General features: G+C 41.5%; 1 protein-coding gene across 1 annotated transcript; it reads right to left on the reverse strand.

The window, feature by feature from the left end:
• Positions 1-3,928: 3,928 nt before the first annotated feature.
• On the reverse strand, positions 3,929-12,514 carry PAGE4 (PAGE family member 4). Its single transcript, XM_021679307.1, has 5 exons — positions 12,436-12,514; positions 8,918-9,003; positions 8,334-8,439; positions 6,217-6,342; positions 3,929-3,966 (listed from the first exon to the last, which is right to left on the reverse strand). The coding sequence occupies exons 1-5, from the start codon at positions 12,512-12,514 to the stop codon at positions 3,929-3,931; spliced, it is 435 nt and encodes a 144-aa protein (XP_021534982.1).
• Between the last annotated feature and the right edge of the window lie 897 nt (positions 12,515-13,411).

Here is a 13,411-nt window from a genome sequence, read left to right on the forward strand (position 1 = left end):
ATGCACAAGATGGCTGCAAAGTAAGTGACCACAGGCTTCTCTTTAAAAATACTTTTCTGGCGCACCTGGGTGGCTCAGTCGATTAAGTGTCTGACTCTTGATCTCAGCTCAGGTCTTGAGTGCAAGCCCTGTGATGGGCTCCACACTGGGCATGGAGCCTACTTAAAAAAATAAAAATACTTTTCCAATCTAGTAACAGATCTTTACCATTTTAGAAAAACAGATATAGTCATGGTCAAAATTCAAAAATCGGGGCACCTGGGAGACTCAGTCAGTTAAGCAACTGCCTTCAGCTCAGGTCATGATCCTGGAGTCCTGGGATCAAGCCCCACATCAGGCTCCCCACTCAGTGGGGAGTCTGCTTCTCCTTCTCCCTCTGCCCCTCCCCATCACTCATGCTCTAATAAATAAATAAAATCTTTTTTAAAAAAGTAAAAAATCATAGGGGGTGCCTGGGTGGCTCAGTAGGTTAAGCATCTGCCTTCAGCTCAGGTCATGATCCTGGAGTCCTGGGATCAAGTCCCGCATTGGGCTCCCTGCTCAGTGGGGAGCCTGCTTCTCCCTCTGCCCCTGCTCTTGCGATCTCAAATAAAGAAAATATTTTTTAAAAATTCAAAACTCATAGAAAGGTATAAAAGGAAAAGTAGAAGTCCCCCAGTCTGCTTTCTAATCTTCTCTTCTACTCAGATAGAAATTTCTCCTTTGGTCCTCCAATATTAGCCTTCCCACATGACTGGAAAGTTGTCCCTGTTCCTATGCAAGGCCAACCCCTCCATTTGTGCCTGAATCCCATCCCTACGGCCTTATCAAGTCTTCCATCCTTGCCTGTACCACACAAACATGCCTTAATATCACTCAATCAAAAAATAATCCCCCGTCCTTGCCTCATGCCAGCTACCTAAATTTCCGTTTCCTTCTTCCTCACATCAAAACTCCTTAAAATACATTTTCTATAATCACCATATCTATTTACTCACCTCCCATTTCACCTTAATCCTCTTCAGTCAGACTTTTCTCCTCCGTGAAAGTAGCTCTTACCAAGGTCTCTGCTGACATGCACCTTGCCAAATTAACAATTTCCTATACCCTCTTTGCATGACCTCTCACCATTTTATTTTTTTTTTAAGATTTTATTTATTTATTTGACAGACAGAGACAACACAAGCAGAGGGAGAGAGAGAGAGAGAAGCAGGCTTCCCGCAGAGCAGGGAGCCCGCCCGATGCGGGGCTCGATCCCAGGACCCTGAGATCATGACCTGAGCCGAAGGCAAACGCTTAACGACTGAGCCACCCGGGTGCCCCGACCTCTCACCATTTGAAATTGTTGACTGCTTATTACTTCTTCCAGCACTTTATTTCCTTTAGATTTTCCTGATACCACACTCACCTAGTTTTCTTCCTATCTTTCTGGTAGTCCTTTTTCTCAATCCTAAGCTCTTCATTATGTAGAGGGTTTCAGGACTCTGCCTGTGGCTCTCTTCTCCATATATAATCTCTCCCTAGGTGAGTTCCTGTGGATCCATGGCTTCAAATGCTTTCTACATCTGTAAGGAATTTCAAATTTATACCTCTCTCCTAAATTCATTATATCCAAATGCCCACTGACAACAGGACAATAGGCAATAAGTAACCTCACATTTTGCAAAGATGGGAAAAATATATTTCCTCATTCTGCTAGCCCAAGCAGTCTTCATAAAGATGATCAGAAGTTTGAAAACCCCTTAAAGAAGAGTCTATTGAAAATAAAATACCTAAGTTGTAGGTTGTCAACTTAGTGGAGGCTGGTGTCAAAGAAATCGCCCCTACTCTGAGCTGGAAGGGAGGTTATGTTACCCACCTCAATTAAAATCAATTGAATGGAGGGCGCCTGGGTGGCTCAGTTGGTTGAGCGACTGCCTTCGGCTCAGGTCATGATCCTGGAGTCCCGGGATCGAGTCCCGCATCGGGCTCCCTGCTCGGCGGGGAGTCTGCTTCTCCCTCTGACCCTCCCCCCTCTCATGTGCTTGCTCTCTCTCATTCTCTCTCTCAAATAAATAAATAAAATCTTTAAAAAAAATCAATTGAATGGAAATCTGAGAGAGCCACTAAAAGACATCTGGAATATGTTAAGAAAGGAAGACTGGCATCTCACCAGCCGTATGCTCTGAGCTATAGAAAATCAGAGACCCATTGCAGTGTTGCAGTAGAATGGAGTGTGATGACCAAGTTTTCAGAGCTTAAAGTGTATGCCCTGGAGACTGATGCCTGGTTTTTGCCTGGAGAAATTTCAAAGAGAAAGGCTTGTAGAGCAGCCTAGGACAGCTGGGAGAAAAGTAACCACAGCATAGAGACCTGCTCTACTACGTAGCACTGTGTGACATGGCAAGAATGAACTCGTTTCCTATTGGTCAAGTGGATGCTGAGAAAGGCCACGGGACCCGAGCCACTGCCCAAGGGTCCTTGCCTTGTCAGGGCAAGGTGACCACAGCACTAAAAGAAGTGCAGGATAGGAACACTAAGTTAGGCAGCGTGTGTAATCTACATTCAAGTGAATACACATTCTTTTCAAGCACGTATGCAATTTTTACAAAAATTGACCATATGGTGGGTCATAAAAATGCAAAACATTTCAAAGAATTGAACTATACAGCACAGGTCCTCTGACTGAATAATTACACTGAAAAGAATACGTATTCAGTTGTTGAATACACAGTTCTATCTATTTCCATTAGGTAAAATTTATTAATCATGATGTGCAAATCTTACATATCTTTCCTTTTTTTTTTTAAGATTTTATTTATTTATTTGAGAGAGAGAGAATGAGAGACAGAGAGCACGAGAGGGAAGAGGGCAGAGGGAGAAGCAGACCCCCTGCTGAGCAGGGAGCCCGATGCAGGACTCGATCCCAGGACTCCAGGATCATGACCTGAGCCGAAGGCAGTCGCTTAACCAACTGAGCCACCCAGGCGCCCTTACATATCTTTCCTTACTGATTTTGTCTGCTTACTCTGACACTGATTTCTCCTTGTGATTATTCCATTTTTTTCCCTTACATTTTGAAGCCACACTATTAGGTTCATATTTAAAATTGTTAAATATTCCTGACAGACTGAATTTTTCTACGTGAAATATCCCTTATTCTCTAGTAATGCTTATTTTCCTGAAAGCCAATTTTCGCAATTTTGTGCAGATTATCTTTTGCCCATCCTTTTAGTTTCAAATTTTCTGAATTCTTATGTTTGTCTTTATGTTTAAAAGTTAAGGAATACACTTAGAAGTAGTCCACAGTTCAAAGAAATCAGAATGAGAATTAGAAAATATTCTGAGTTAAATAACAAATATACTATATATCAAAACTTTTCAGATGAAGCTAAAGCCCTATTTAGGAAGAATGTTATCATTTAAAAGTGTACATTATAAAGGCTGAAGTTAGTGAGCTAAACATTTTTTCAAAGGGTTAGAAAAAAGAACAGCAACTTAAACAGAGAAAGAACAAAAATAATAAAGGTGAGAAACGAAATTAATAAAATAAAGAACAAAAATAGAATAGGATCAGCATAGCCAAAGGTTGGTTTATTTTGAAAAAACTAGTAATGTTGGTAAACCTCTGGTGAGACCAGTTAAGAACACAAGAGAGAAGGCACAAATTATCAGTACTAAGAATTAAAATGGCAGTTATCACTACAGATCCCGCAGACATTGAGAGAATAATGAGGATATTATGGACAACTCTGTAATGAAAATTGGGATAACATGGCCAAAGCCCTCTAAAAATAAAACCCAAACTGACCAAAGAATAGAAAATATTAAATCACTAATTTCAAACTTTCCTAAAAAGCAAACTCCAGGCTTAGATGGCTTCACTAATAAATTCTATCAAACATTTAAGAAATAATTCCAAAGTTAGATGAACTCTACCAGAAAAGAGAAAAAGAAGATATATACCTCATCACATTTCTGAAGCCAGAATAACCTTGATAACAAAGCCTAATATGGAGAGTACATAAAAAAAGTATGGGCCAATCTCACTCACGAAGATGCAAATATCCTGAACAAAACATTAGAGAGGGGAATCCAACAATACATAAAAAGGACAATATATCATGACTTAAAATTGGGTTTATTCTAGGAATCCACATTAACAGATTAATGAAAAAAAACCTCTTAAGATCACCTCAATCGATGGAGAGTAAGTGTATGGTAACATTCAACAAATATTCATGGTAAATATTTTTAGCAAACTAGGAATAAAAAGGAACTTCCTTAATCTAATAGAAGACATCTCATTTTTAAAAATCTATACTATACATCATAGTGAAATGTTGAAAGAGAAATCAGGAATTTACAAGGATGTCTACTATCATTGCTTCTATCCAACATTGTACTTAAAAGGACATGGCCAGTATCATAAAGTAAGGACAAGAACTACAAAGTAGAAAGATTCAAAAGGAAGAAAGAAGAGTTATTATCTGCATATGGTATGATTGTGTATGTAGAAAATCCAAGAGGATGTAGAGATACACTATTAGAATAAACTTAGCAAAGTTGCCAGACAAAATTAATTACACAAAAATAAATAGCACTTCTAGGGGCGCCTGGGTGGCTCAGTCGTTAAGCGTCTGCCTTCGGCTTAGGTCATGATCCCAGGGTCCTGGGATCGAGCCCCGCATCGGGCTCCCTGCTCCGCGGGAAGCCTGCTTCTCCCTCTCCCACTCCCCCTGCTTGTATTCCCTCTCTCGCTGTCTCTCTCTGTCAAATAAATAAATAAAATCTTTTAAAAAAAATAAATAAGTAAATAGCACTCCTATAGACCAGGTCTAAATAGAACATAGTTTTTTTTAAAATACCATTTATAATAGTATCAGATTCCTAGGTACAGATTTAACAAAAGATATGCATGACGACTTCAGAGCAAACTTTTAAATCTTTATTGAGAGAATTTAAGCCAAATTATCAATATAACAAACTGTATGTGTGGCTTCAGCTTCTCGTCTTTGTAATTTATGACTGTCCATCACCTAAAACATAAACGTAACAGTTGGGTACGTCACTTAGCAGAACTTTAGGCAATAACAAAAGTACAAAAAGGACACTACGGCTTTGGTTTTATAAGATGAACCTAAAACCAGAATCCTAACCACTGCATAGACTTCTAAGCTGATGTACATTTTCAGGCTTTTTAACTTTTCTAACTTTTTAAACGCATCACTCTTTTTGGTGGCATGGAGAAACACAGATTTCTCAAACCCAGAACAGATTAAATTCCAAGAGCTTATTTAAAGATAATTTTAAGTAGCAAGCAAAATATGCCGGTGATTTCAGTTAAAAGAAAATCAACCAAGTAGAAACTCCAAGAAGCAAAACAAACAAGTAAACCCAGTGTCATTCGCATTCATTCAAATTCATTCACTTGAAATGGTCTTCTAGTTATCCATATTAGCTAAAATAATAATGTCATACTTGGAATTGTTTTAACTACATAGAGGGCAAAGGACATTATTCCATTTGGTTTGTCTCTTTTGTGCAAAATTCTTTCGCTGATCTAGCTCAACCCTTATATGGTCTATTTATACTATGGTGGCCATTTTGTTCATTTGCACCTATCGTCCTGGTGTAAGCAGTCAACAGCACTCCCTTTAACTCTCAAGAGTGTCCTGGTTTAGATGATGATAATTACATGATCACCAAAAAAAAAAAAAAAATTACAGATCACACTAATTATAAGCCACTGCCATCATAGATGACATTAAAATGTGACAGAAAATATCACCATTTCTCATTTGTAGAGCTCACAATTTAAAAAAAAAATCAACAAACTAACCCATAAAAACAAAACAAAGAGATCCATATTATTTTTTGGTGTCTAAAAGATACAAAAGATATAGTTATTTTTGAGAAACAGTTTAGGCAAATTAAAAGAAAATCAATACTACTGTGTTGTTTAGATATCCAATTGATATTTGGGTATGTTAAATAATTCATGTACTTTAAAAAGTATTCGACCACTTGCATTGGGTTTCAAAGCACTTCTATTCCAAAGTAATAATACTTCCATATTTTATAATTCAACAACATGGCTTTGACTTATTTTTTTTGCTCTGACTCTGTCTTTGAATCTAACATTTCATGTATGAACTACCTTCCAAATAATCTTTATATTTGTGATTTGTTACAAAGGTATGATAATATTGCAGAAAAAAACAACCCCATGACTTGTATTCTTAATGGATAACTTACCTGCTTCTTGAATTTTAGCAAGTGTTACGTTAGGTGGAGTCTTCCCTTTCACATCAGGGCCATCTCCAAGCTCACCCCCCGTCTTTTCCAGACCCTTTTCCTGGCTTTCAGCTTTCAATTCAAGTTCTTATATAAATAAACAGAATTATTAATGTAAGCAGTAAACCATAAATTACTCTTACTAAATAAAGCTCTGTAGGTTAGTACTGTAATAAATGTGATATATAAAAACGCAATGAGCATTAAAGAGTTTTCGGCTAGAAAATGGAGTTGTTTCTCATATATTATCTCCTCTACGAAGCTTTTCCTTTTCTAAAACGGTTTTAAGACAACTTAGTTGTCACCTTTGTAACCTATATACATTTCTATTATTATACTTATTAGATCAGCTATTTGTTTACATGAATTTCTGGCAAGATTGTGAGCTCAAGACAGAAATCATTCTCTCATTTATATTTTTTTCCTCAGCATCTAACACATTACCTGCCACCAAGCAGGCCCCAATAAATTACTGAAAAAAGTCATTACAAATAGTAAGACGAGACAAACCCAAGCTGAAGAATATTTTACAAAACAAATGGTTTGGATTCCAAAAAATGTCAATCATGAAAAACAAAGAAAGACTGAAGTACACTTCTAGGAAAAAGGAGTCCAAAGAGAGATGACAACTAAATACAGTGGGTGGTTCTGGGTTGATCCTGGATCAGGAAAAAATAATGGTATAAAAGATACTACTAAGCCAAGGGGCGCCTGGGTGGCTCAGTCGTTAAGCGTCTGCCTTGGGCTCAGGTCATGATCCCAGGGTCCTGGGATCGAGTCCCGCATCGGGCTCCCTGCTCAGCGGGAAGCCTGCTTCTCCCTCTCCCACTCCCCCTGCTCGTGTTCCCTCTCTCCCTGTGTCTCTGTCAAATAAATAAATAAATAAAATCTCAAAAAAAATATTACTAAGCCAACTAAAAAAACTGGGTATTACTAGGCCAACAGACTACATATTCATGTTTTCTTAATGTTAAAATTCCTAAATTTGATCATTGTACTGGGGTTATGTAAAATAACAGCCCCTTTTTTAAGGAAACAGATACTGAATTACCTTGACAGTAAAGAGTTATATTTGAAATTTACTCTCAGATGGTTGATATTTGAAATTTACTCTCAGATGGTTGATATTTGAAATTTACTCTCGGGTGGCTTAGCAATAATAATATGTGTCTTATTATCTAAAGAAAAGGTGGTATGTGGCACAAGGTTAGCAAATTGTGAATTGAGATAGAGAATACAAGAATACATCGTACTTTCTTATAACCTTTCTGTAAGCTTTAAATATTTTCTAAGCAAAAAGTTAAAAAAAAAAAAAAGTATGTGACAACTAGGGGCACCTGGGTAGCTCAGTCAGTTGAGCGTCTGACTCTCGATTTCGGCTCAGGTCATGATCTCAGGGTCGTGGGATCAAGCCCCACATAGGGCTCTGCGCTCAGCAGGGAGTCTGCTTGAGATTCTCTCTCTCCCTCTCCCCCCTGCCCCTCCCTCCACTCACACAAGCACACACAGGCCCCTCTCTCTCTAAAGTAAATCAATCTTTAAAAAAAAAAAGAATATGTGACAACTAGATTATGGTTCAGGAAAACAAAAACATTGAAGACTTTAACAGCCCCTAGGAAAGGATTTCACATTTTTGTTTCTCTATGATTTTCAAAAATTACAATCTAAGAACTAACCAAAATATATCTAGGTTTGCTCAAATGTTTGATGCAATGACTTAAGAAGCCCAGAAAACAGCATTCAAAAAAGGCCAAATTTAACTAGTGATATAGTGTAAATTCTATCTAAATTTAATGTTGTTTCCCTTGATTTGCTAATATAGAGCCCTGGCAAGAACTGTATTTTCCAAGTATGCCAAATAATATTTTCCAAGCATGCCAAATAGTTTTAATTCACCATGGGATGGTGAAGTGCTGAAAGAAGAACACTTATCAGAGAGGGACTGTAGTCAGCTGCAAACTCCACCTTTCCCTTACCAAACAGGTTTCCAGCCAATTTTCAGGGAACCCTTTATCCATTTCTATTACTAATACAACCTCCTAAATGAAATACAACATGTTTCTCCATCCCCTCATCACCTTGAACCCCACATGCTCCTTCTTCTCTCTCTTGTCCAGGCTCAATGTCCAGATCCTCAGTTGGTGGTTCCTCTTTTTGCAGTGTTTTTTTACCTGGTTGCTTAGCCTTGGGGGAGGGTAGGTGCAAATAAAGAGTATTGATATTAATACTATAATGATAGAAGGCACAAATATACATACTACATGGAGATAATTAATCACAAATCTGAATTTTTCCTATGCTCTTCTCTGTAAGTATTCAATAAAATTACTCTTTCTTATAAAGAAAATATTCTAAGAAAGGAATTCTCTGCAAGGACCAATAATTCTGGAAAACTTTTTAATCTTTTCTGAGATGTATTACCAGTTTATTAACAAGTACAAGAGGAAAAATCATAGAGACGAGTTCCAGGCTCAATCTATGTAGCCAGGCAACAACAGAATATAAGTCTTTTTGCTCAGTCTCTTTTGTGGGATTAATTTTTCACCCATTTTCAGCAAGGAGGTCCTTTAAACAACAGATCTATATTGGTTCAACAACTTTTTCAATGGTTTTTCATAAAAAATTATTTCTGCCAATGGAAGTAAGACGTTAAAGCACTCACAACCCCAGGTTCATCCAGCTTAGAAGGCTTTTTTCCATCTCTCTTTCCTCTAGATCTTGATCTTACTCGAGCACTCATATTTCTCACTGAAAGTAGAAAATTGTTAACTGAAAATTGTAAGAAAACAATAATTATACTGGACTATCTTCACAGCCAACTGCTGATTATAAATTCTTTTTTTACATTTTTTGAGATTTCCAAAATAAATCTTGAATTAGTAACAACTGCCCATTTTCCAATCACATCAAATTAGGCTGTCTACAAAATCTGTTTCCCAGCAATCTGGCAGACAAGGGACCTTCAAGTACTTGAAAAAAGACATACAACTTTCCCAAAGAGATTTAGTTTCATAAGTGGACTCCCCACTATGAAGAGATTTCATAATATATAGCCCTGTCCACCTCCCCACTGACCATTTTCAATTCTGTGCTCTGTCAGCAGTTTCAGGTGCCTCCAGGACTCAGATGCCTCCAATAGCACCCCCTTAGACTCCCCCCATCTTCATCTGGCACCCTCCCCTTCACAGCCCATCATCCTCCCTTTCCCAGCACCCCCATCCACAAAGGCCATGGTGGCCATACCTGCGAGGAGGATAACGACCTCAAGGAATTTACTCCCCAGAGACCAGGAACTACACTGCCCCTAACCACCGAAAGACAGAAAGCACCCTCCTCACACTCACTCAAACTTGAACTCCTGGGTGGACAAATCTACGGACCTACCGATTGAGTCTCAGTGAGAAAAAATCCACAAGTAAGACTGGCCCTGCTCAGCTCAGCACCCGGAACGCGCTGCGCATGCGCCCACACCAACCACCAAGAGGCAAGTGCTGGGCACTGCGCATGTGCACTGCACATGTGCACTGCATTGGGCAAGTGCTGTAGGGGGAAGGGCTTCCCTGCCCCCTGAGGCTTCACCAAAAATTCCCGAATCTGTCCTCTATCGGCAGTTCCCAGTGTCTCCAAGACCCAGATACCTCAAATAACATCGCCAAGATTCGTCCCATCTTCATCTGACTCCCCCTTCCTCACCTGCCCGCCATCCTCCCTTGTCTCGGCGCCCCCCCCAACAAAGACAAAAGCCGCAAGACCCGTGAAGAGAAATACGATTACCCCAAGAACCTTGCTCCTCGGAGACCCGCCTGAAGCCCACTGGCTCTTTCCTTACTCACTCACCCTTAAACTCCTGGGAGAATGATCAAGTCTCAGTGAGAAAGAATCCAGACAGAAAGACGCCACTTGCACAGCTCCGCACCCAGAGCTTTTTGCACACGTCCCACACCAAAGGCTGATGGGAAGGCGCGTAGCACTGGACACGTGCACTGCCGCAGCACGTGCCACGTGGTATGGCTTCCCCTCCCCCCACCAGGGCCGTGCCCCAAATTCCCAAATCTGCCCTCTTTCAGCTCCTGGTGCCTCCGGGACCCAGATACATCAAATGATGACCCAAGCTCTGTCCCATCTTCATATGACCCCCTCCCCTCCACAGCCCACCATCCTCACTTGTTCTCCACCGTGACAAGAGCCATGGTAGCTGCAACACCCACGAGAAGAACAAACACCTCGGGGGCTTTCTGCCACAGAGGCCAGGAACTACACGGTCCTGCCCACCCAAAGCCCACTAGCTCTCTCCTCAAACTCGCATTTAAACTTCTAGACTGATCTGGAGACCTACCTCTTGAGTCTCAGACAGCGAGAAAGAATCCAGACAGAACGATGCAATCTGCACTGCACTGCACCCGGACCACGCTGCACACCCCCCCACACCAATGGCTGATGGGACAGTGTGGGCACTGGGCATGCGCACTGCATCCCACGTGTGCTTCGTGGGCGGGGCTGTCTCATCCCTTCATCCGGGACCCCACCGAGGATTCCGTAATCTGTCCTTTGTCAGCAGTACCTGATGCCTCTGGCACCCAGATACCTCAAATAACATCCCCAAGACTCACCCCAACTTCATCTGACCCCTTTGCAGCCCACCGTCCTCCCTTGTCCTGGCCCCGCCACAGCAAGGGCCGTGGCAGCCACAGGACCTTTGAGGAGAAAGAGGATGAGTTGGAGGAACTTCCTTCTCAGAGACTACAGATCTTTCTGCCCCGATCCATCTGAGTCTTGCTGGCCCCCCCTCACACTCATGCATTCACGCCTATTCACATTTACACTCGCCGAGAGACAGGAGAGCGCCTGTTGGAGAATCAGAAAGGGCATGAAAATGGTATCTATCTTCCGTTGCCACCTAAACACAACCTCTGCAGAGTCAACTTCACCAGCCAATCCCAAGCTTCGGAGGTATGTGTAATAACACCTGTGGGTATGCACGGCGATGTGTGTGTCACATAGGCTGTGGATCCAGCCTTCCCCAACCAAGCAGAAACTCTGCCCCGCCTGGAGCAGGGCATTGTTTCTGAGTTCTGGAAGACTTGTCCTTCCCTTCTCCACCCCCAAAATCTTTCAGTGTGTCTAGGACTGTTCCCAGCCCTGCATTTCACCTGCCAATTGGCTCTCCAAATTTTCTCCTCAGTGCAGCTGTCCCAGGGACCCTCAGGAGAATCTTTAGTCTCCTCAGAGATGTGTGAAAGCTTTTAGGCTCTGAAAGTGTGCAAAGCCATTTTAGGCATGAGAGGAATCCAGAAAATGCAAAGAAACGGATTGATAAATCCAAATCCAAATGTATAAGCTTTAAAACTCGTACACAGGGCGCCTGGGTGGCTCAGTTGGTTAAGCGACTGCCTTCAGCTCAGGTCATGATCCTGGAGTCCAGGGATCGAGTCCCACATCGGGCTCCCTGCTCAGCGGGGGGTCTGCTTCTCCCTCTGACCCTCTTCCCTCTCTTGCTATCTGTCTCTCATTCTCTCTCTCTCAAATAAATAAATAAAATCTTTAAAAAAAATAAAATAAAATAAAACTCGTACACATCTTGTAACCCAGCACTTGTACTTCTAAAAACTTAATGTTAGGGCACCTGGGTGGCTCAGTCAGTTCAGCGTCTGCCTTCCGCTCAGGTCATGATCCCAGGGTCCCGGGATCGAGTCCCACATCAGGCTCCCAGATCAGTGGGGAGTCTGCTTCTCCCTCTACCCTCCCCCCTGCTCATGATCTCTCTCTTTCACTCTCTCTCTCAAATAAATAAATAAAATCTTAAAAAAATAAAACTTTATGTTAAGGAAACTGTCTTGGATGTGAACAAAGATTTAGATACATGGGACTTCCAAAGCAGCTTAATTTATAAAAAGAATGGTCATGGACTTGCTATATAAATAAATTGCAGCACATTTGAAAATGAAATGTGGCCACCCATCAAAACCAATACTGAATAATGTCTGCTGTCATATTGGTGCTGCTCACATTGAGTTATTAACTTGAAACAGCTGGTTATGTAGCATTGTGTATGTGCAGCACGATCCCAAAAGAAGAGAGAGGCTTTGGAAAAGTTCGCCTCCTACTCCTCTCAGACAGTAAATAGACTTTGTTTTCCTGAAGCCAGCAAGTTCCAGGGCTCCAAAGACACATGGTACTCGCCAGGTAACACAGCAGGTAAAATGCAGTCCTCAGGGTTGTAGGTCTCCTGCATCTGGTAAACCTCCAAAAGCTTCACCATTACCTAGGTGGTCTGGTCCTCCACTGTCAGGGGAAGAATGAGGGGAGGGGAGGAGAGGGGAAGAGGAGGAGGACAGCCGCCCACTGCTCCTGCTTTTGGGAAACAACGGCAGGTGGATACCCATAAGACAGAAAGGACTTTGCCCTGCCCTGCCCTATCTCCACCCCCTACCAAAAACCCTTTCTGTCTTTCATTCCCAAACCCTGCAGGTTACCTTTAGAGAAGCACACATTCTTTGATAGTTAGAAAGATCCCCTGTGGCAGAAGCAGAATTGCCACGTTACTCCCTCTCTTCTTCCCTCTCTCCCCTCCTCTCACCCTCCCTGTCTCATACAGACAAGCTCTAGAGTCAATTTAGAGCCAAGTGTAAAGAATATATAATTTTTCCTTAATCTCACTAATCAGGGATAACCACTTTTCATATCAAATCAGGAGCTGTTCCTACAACTCAGATCTTCATGTGTGTGAAATAAAGATTTATTGAGAAGGACTGAGGTCTCATACTCTTTAATCAGCATAAACTGTGGGATCTGACCTCAGTCTCATGTTTCCCCTCAGGTAAGCTCTTTTATTGGCTCTTAGTCGTTTCCTGTTATCTCTTGGAAAGGCTATCTGCTGCCCAGCTGTCTCCCTGACCTTGGTGCTTTGTCTGTTGGCAGCAGCTGTGCTGTCTGGGTAGGATCAAGTTTCTTCAGGACGCTGGGAAGATGGGGTCCTGTCTGTGTGAGAGCTTGGAGTCTAAACTGAAAAAAAAAAAAAAAATCCAATCTGCCCAGTGCTGCAAGCCTTCCGGGTAACCTCATACTCGGACAGCGTTAGGACAGAGCAACTGCTCTGACCAAGGACAATCAGGTACTCCCAAGCCCTTGTTTGTATCCTTGTGAAGACTGCAGGTAT

Source organism: Neomonachus schauinslandi, chromosome X (genome assembly GCF_002201575.2).
Source record: "Neomonachus schauinslandi chromosome X, ASM220157v2, whole genome shotgun sequence".
NCBI lineage: Eukaryota > Metazoa > Chordata > Mammalia > Carnivora > Phocidae > Neomonachus > Neomonachus schauinslandi.

Excerpts from the sequence above, each read along its gene's own strand:
- PAGE4 (XM_021679307.1), bottom strand. The coding sequence starts at position 12,514 with ATGGTGAAGCTTTTGGAGGTTTACCAGATGCAGGAGACCTACAACCCT. Across the intron at positions 8,440-8,917 it reads AGCTGGATGAACCTGGGGTT|GCTAAGCAACCAGGTAAAAA; the intron begins GTGAGTGCTTTA and ends CCCTCCCCCAAG. Across the intron at positions 6,343-8,333 it reads AGGAGCATGTGGGGTTCAAG|AACTTGAATTGAAAGCTGAA; the intron begins GTGATGAGGGGA and ends TATTTATATAAG.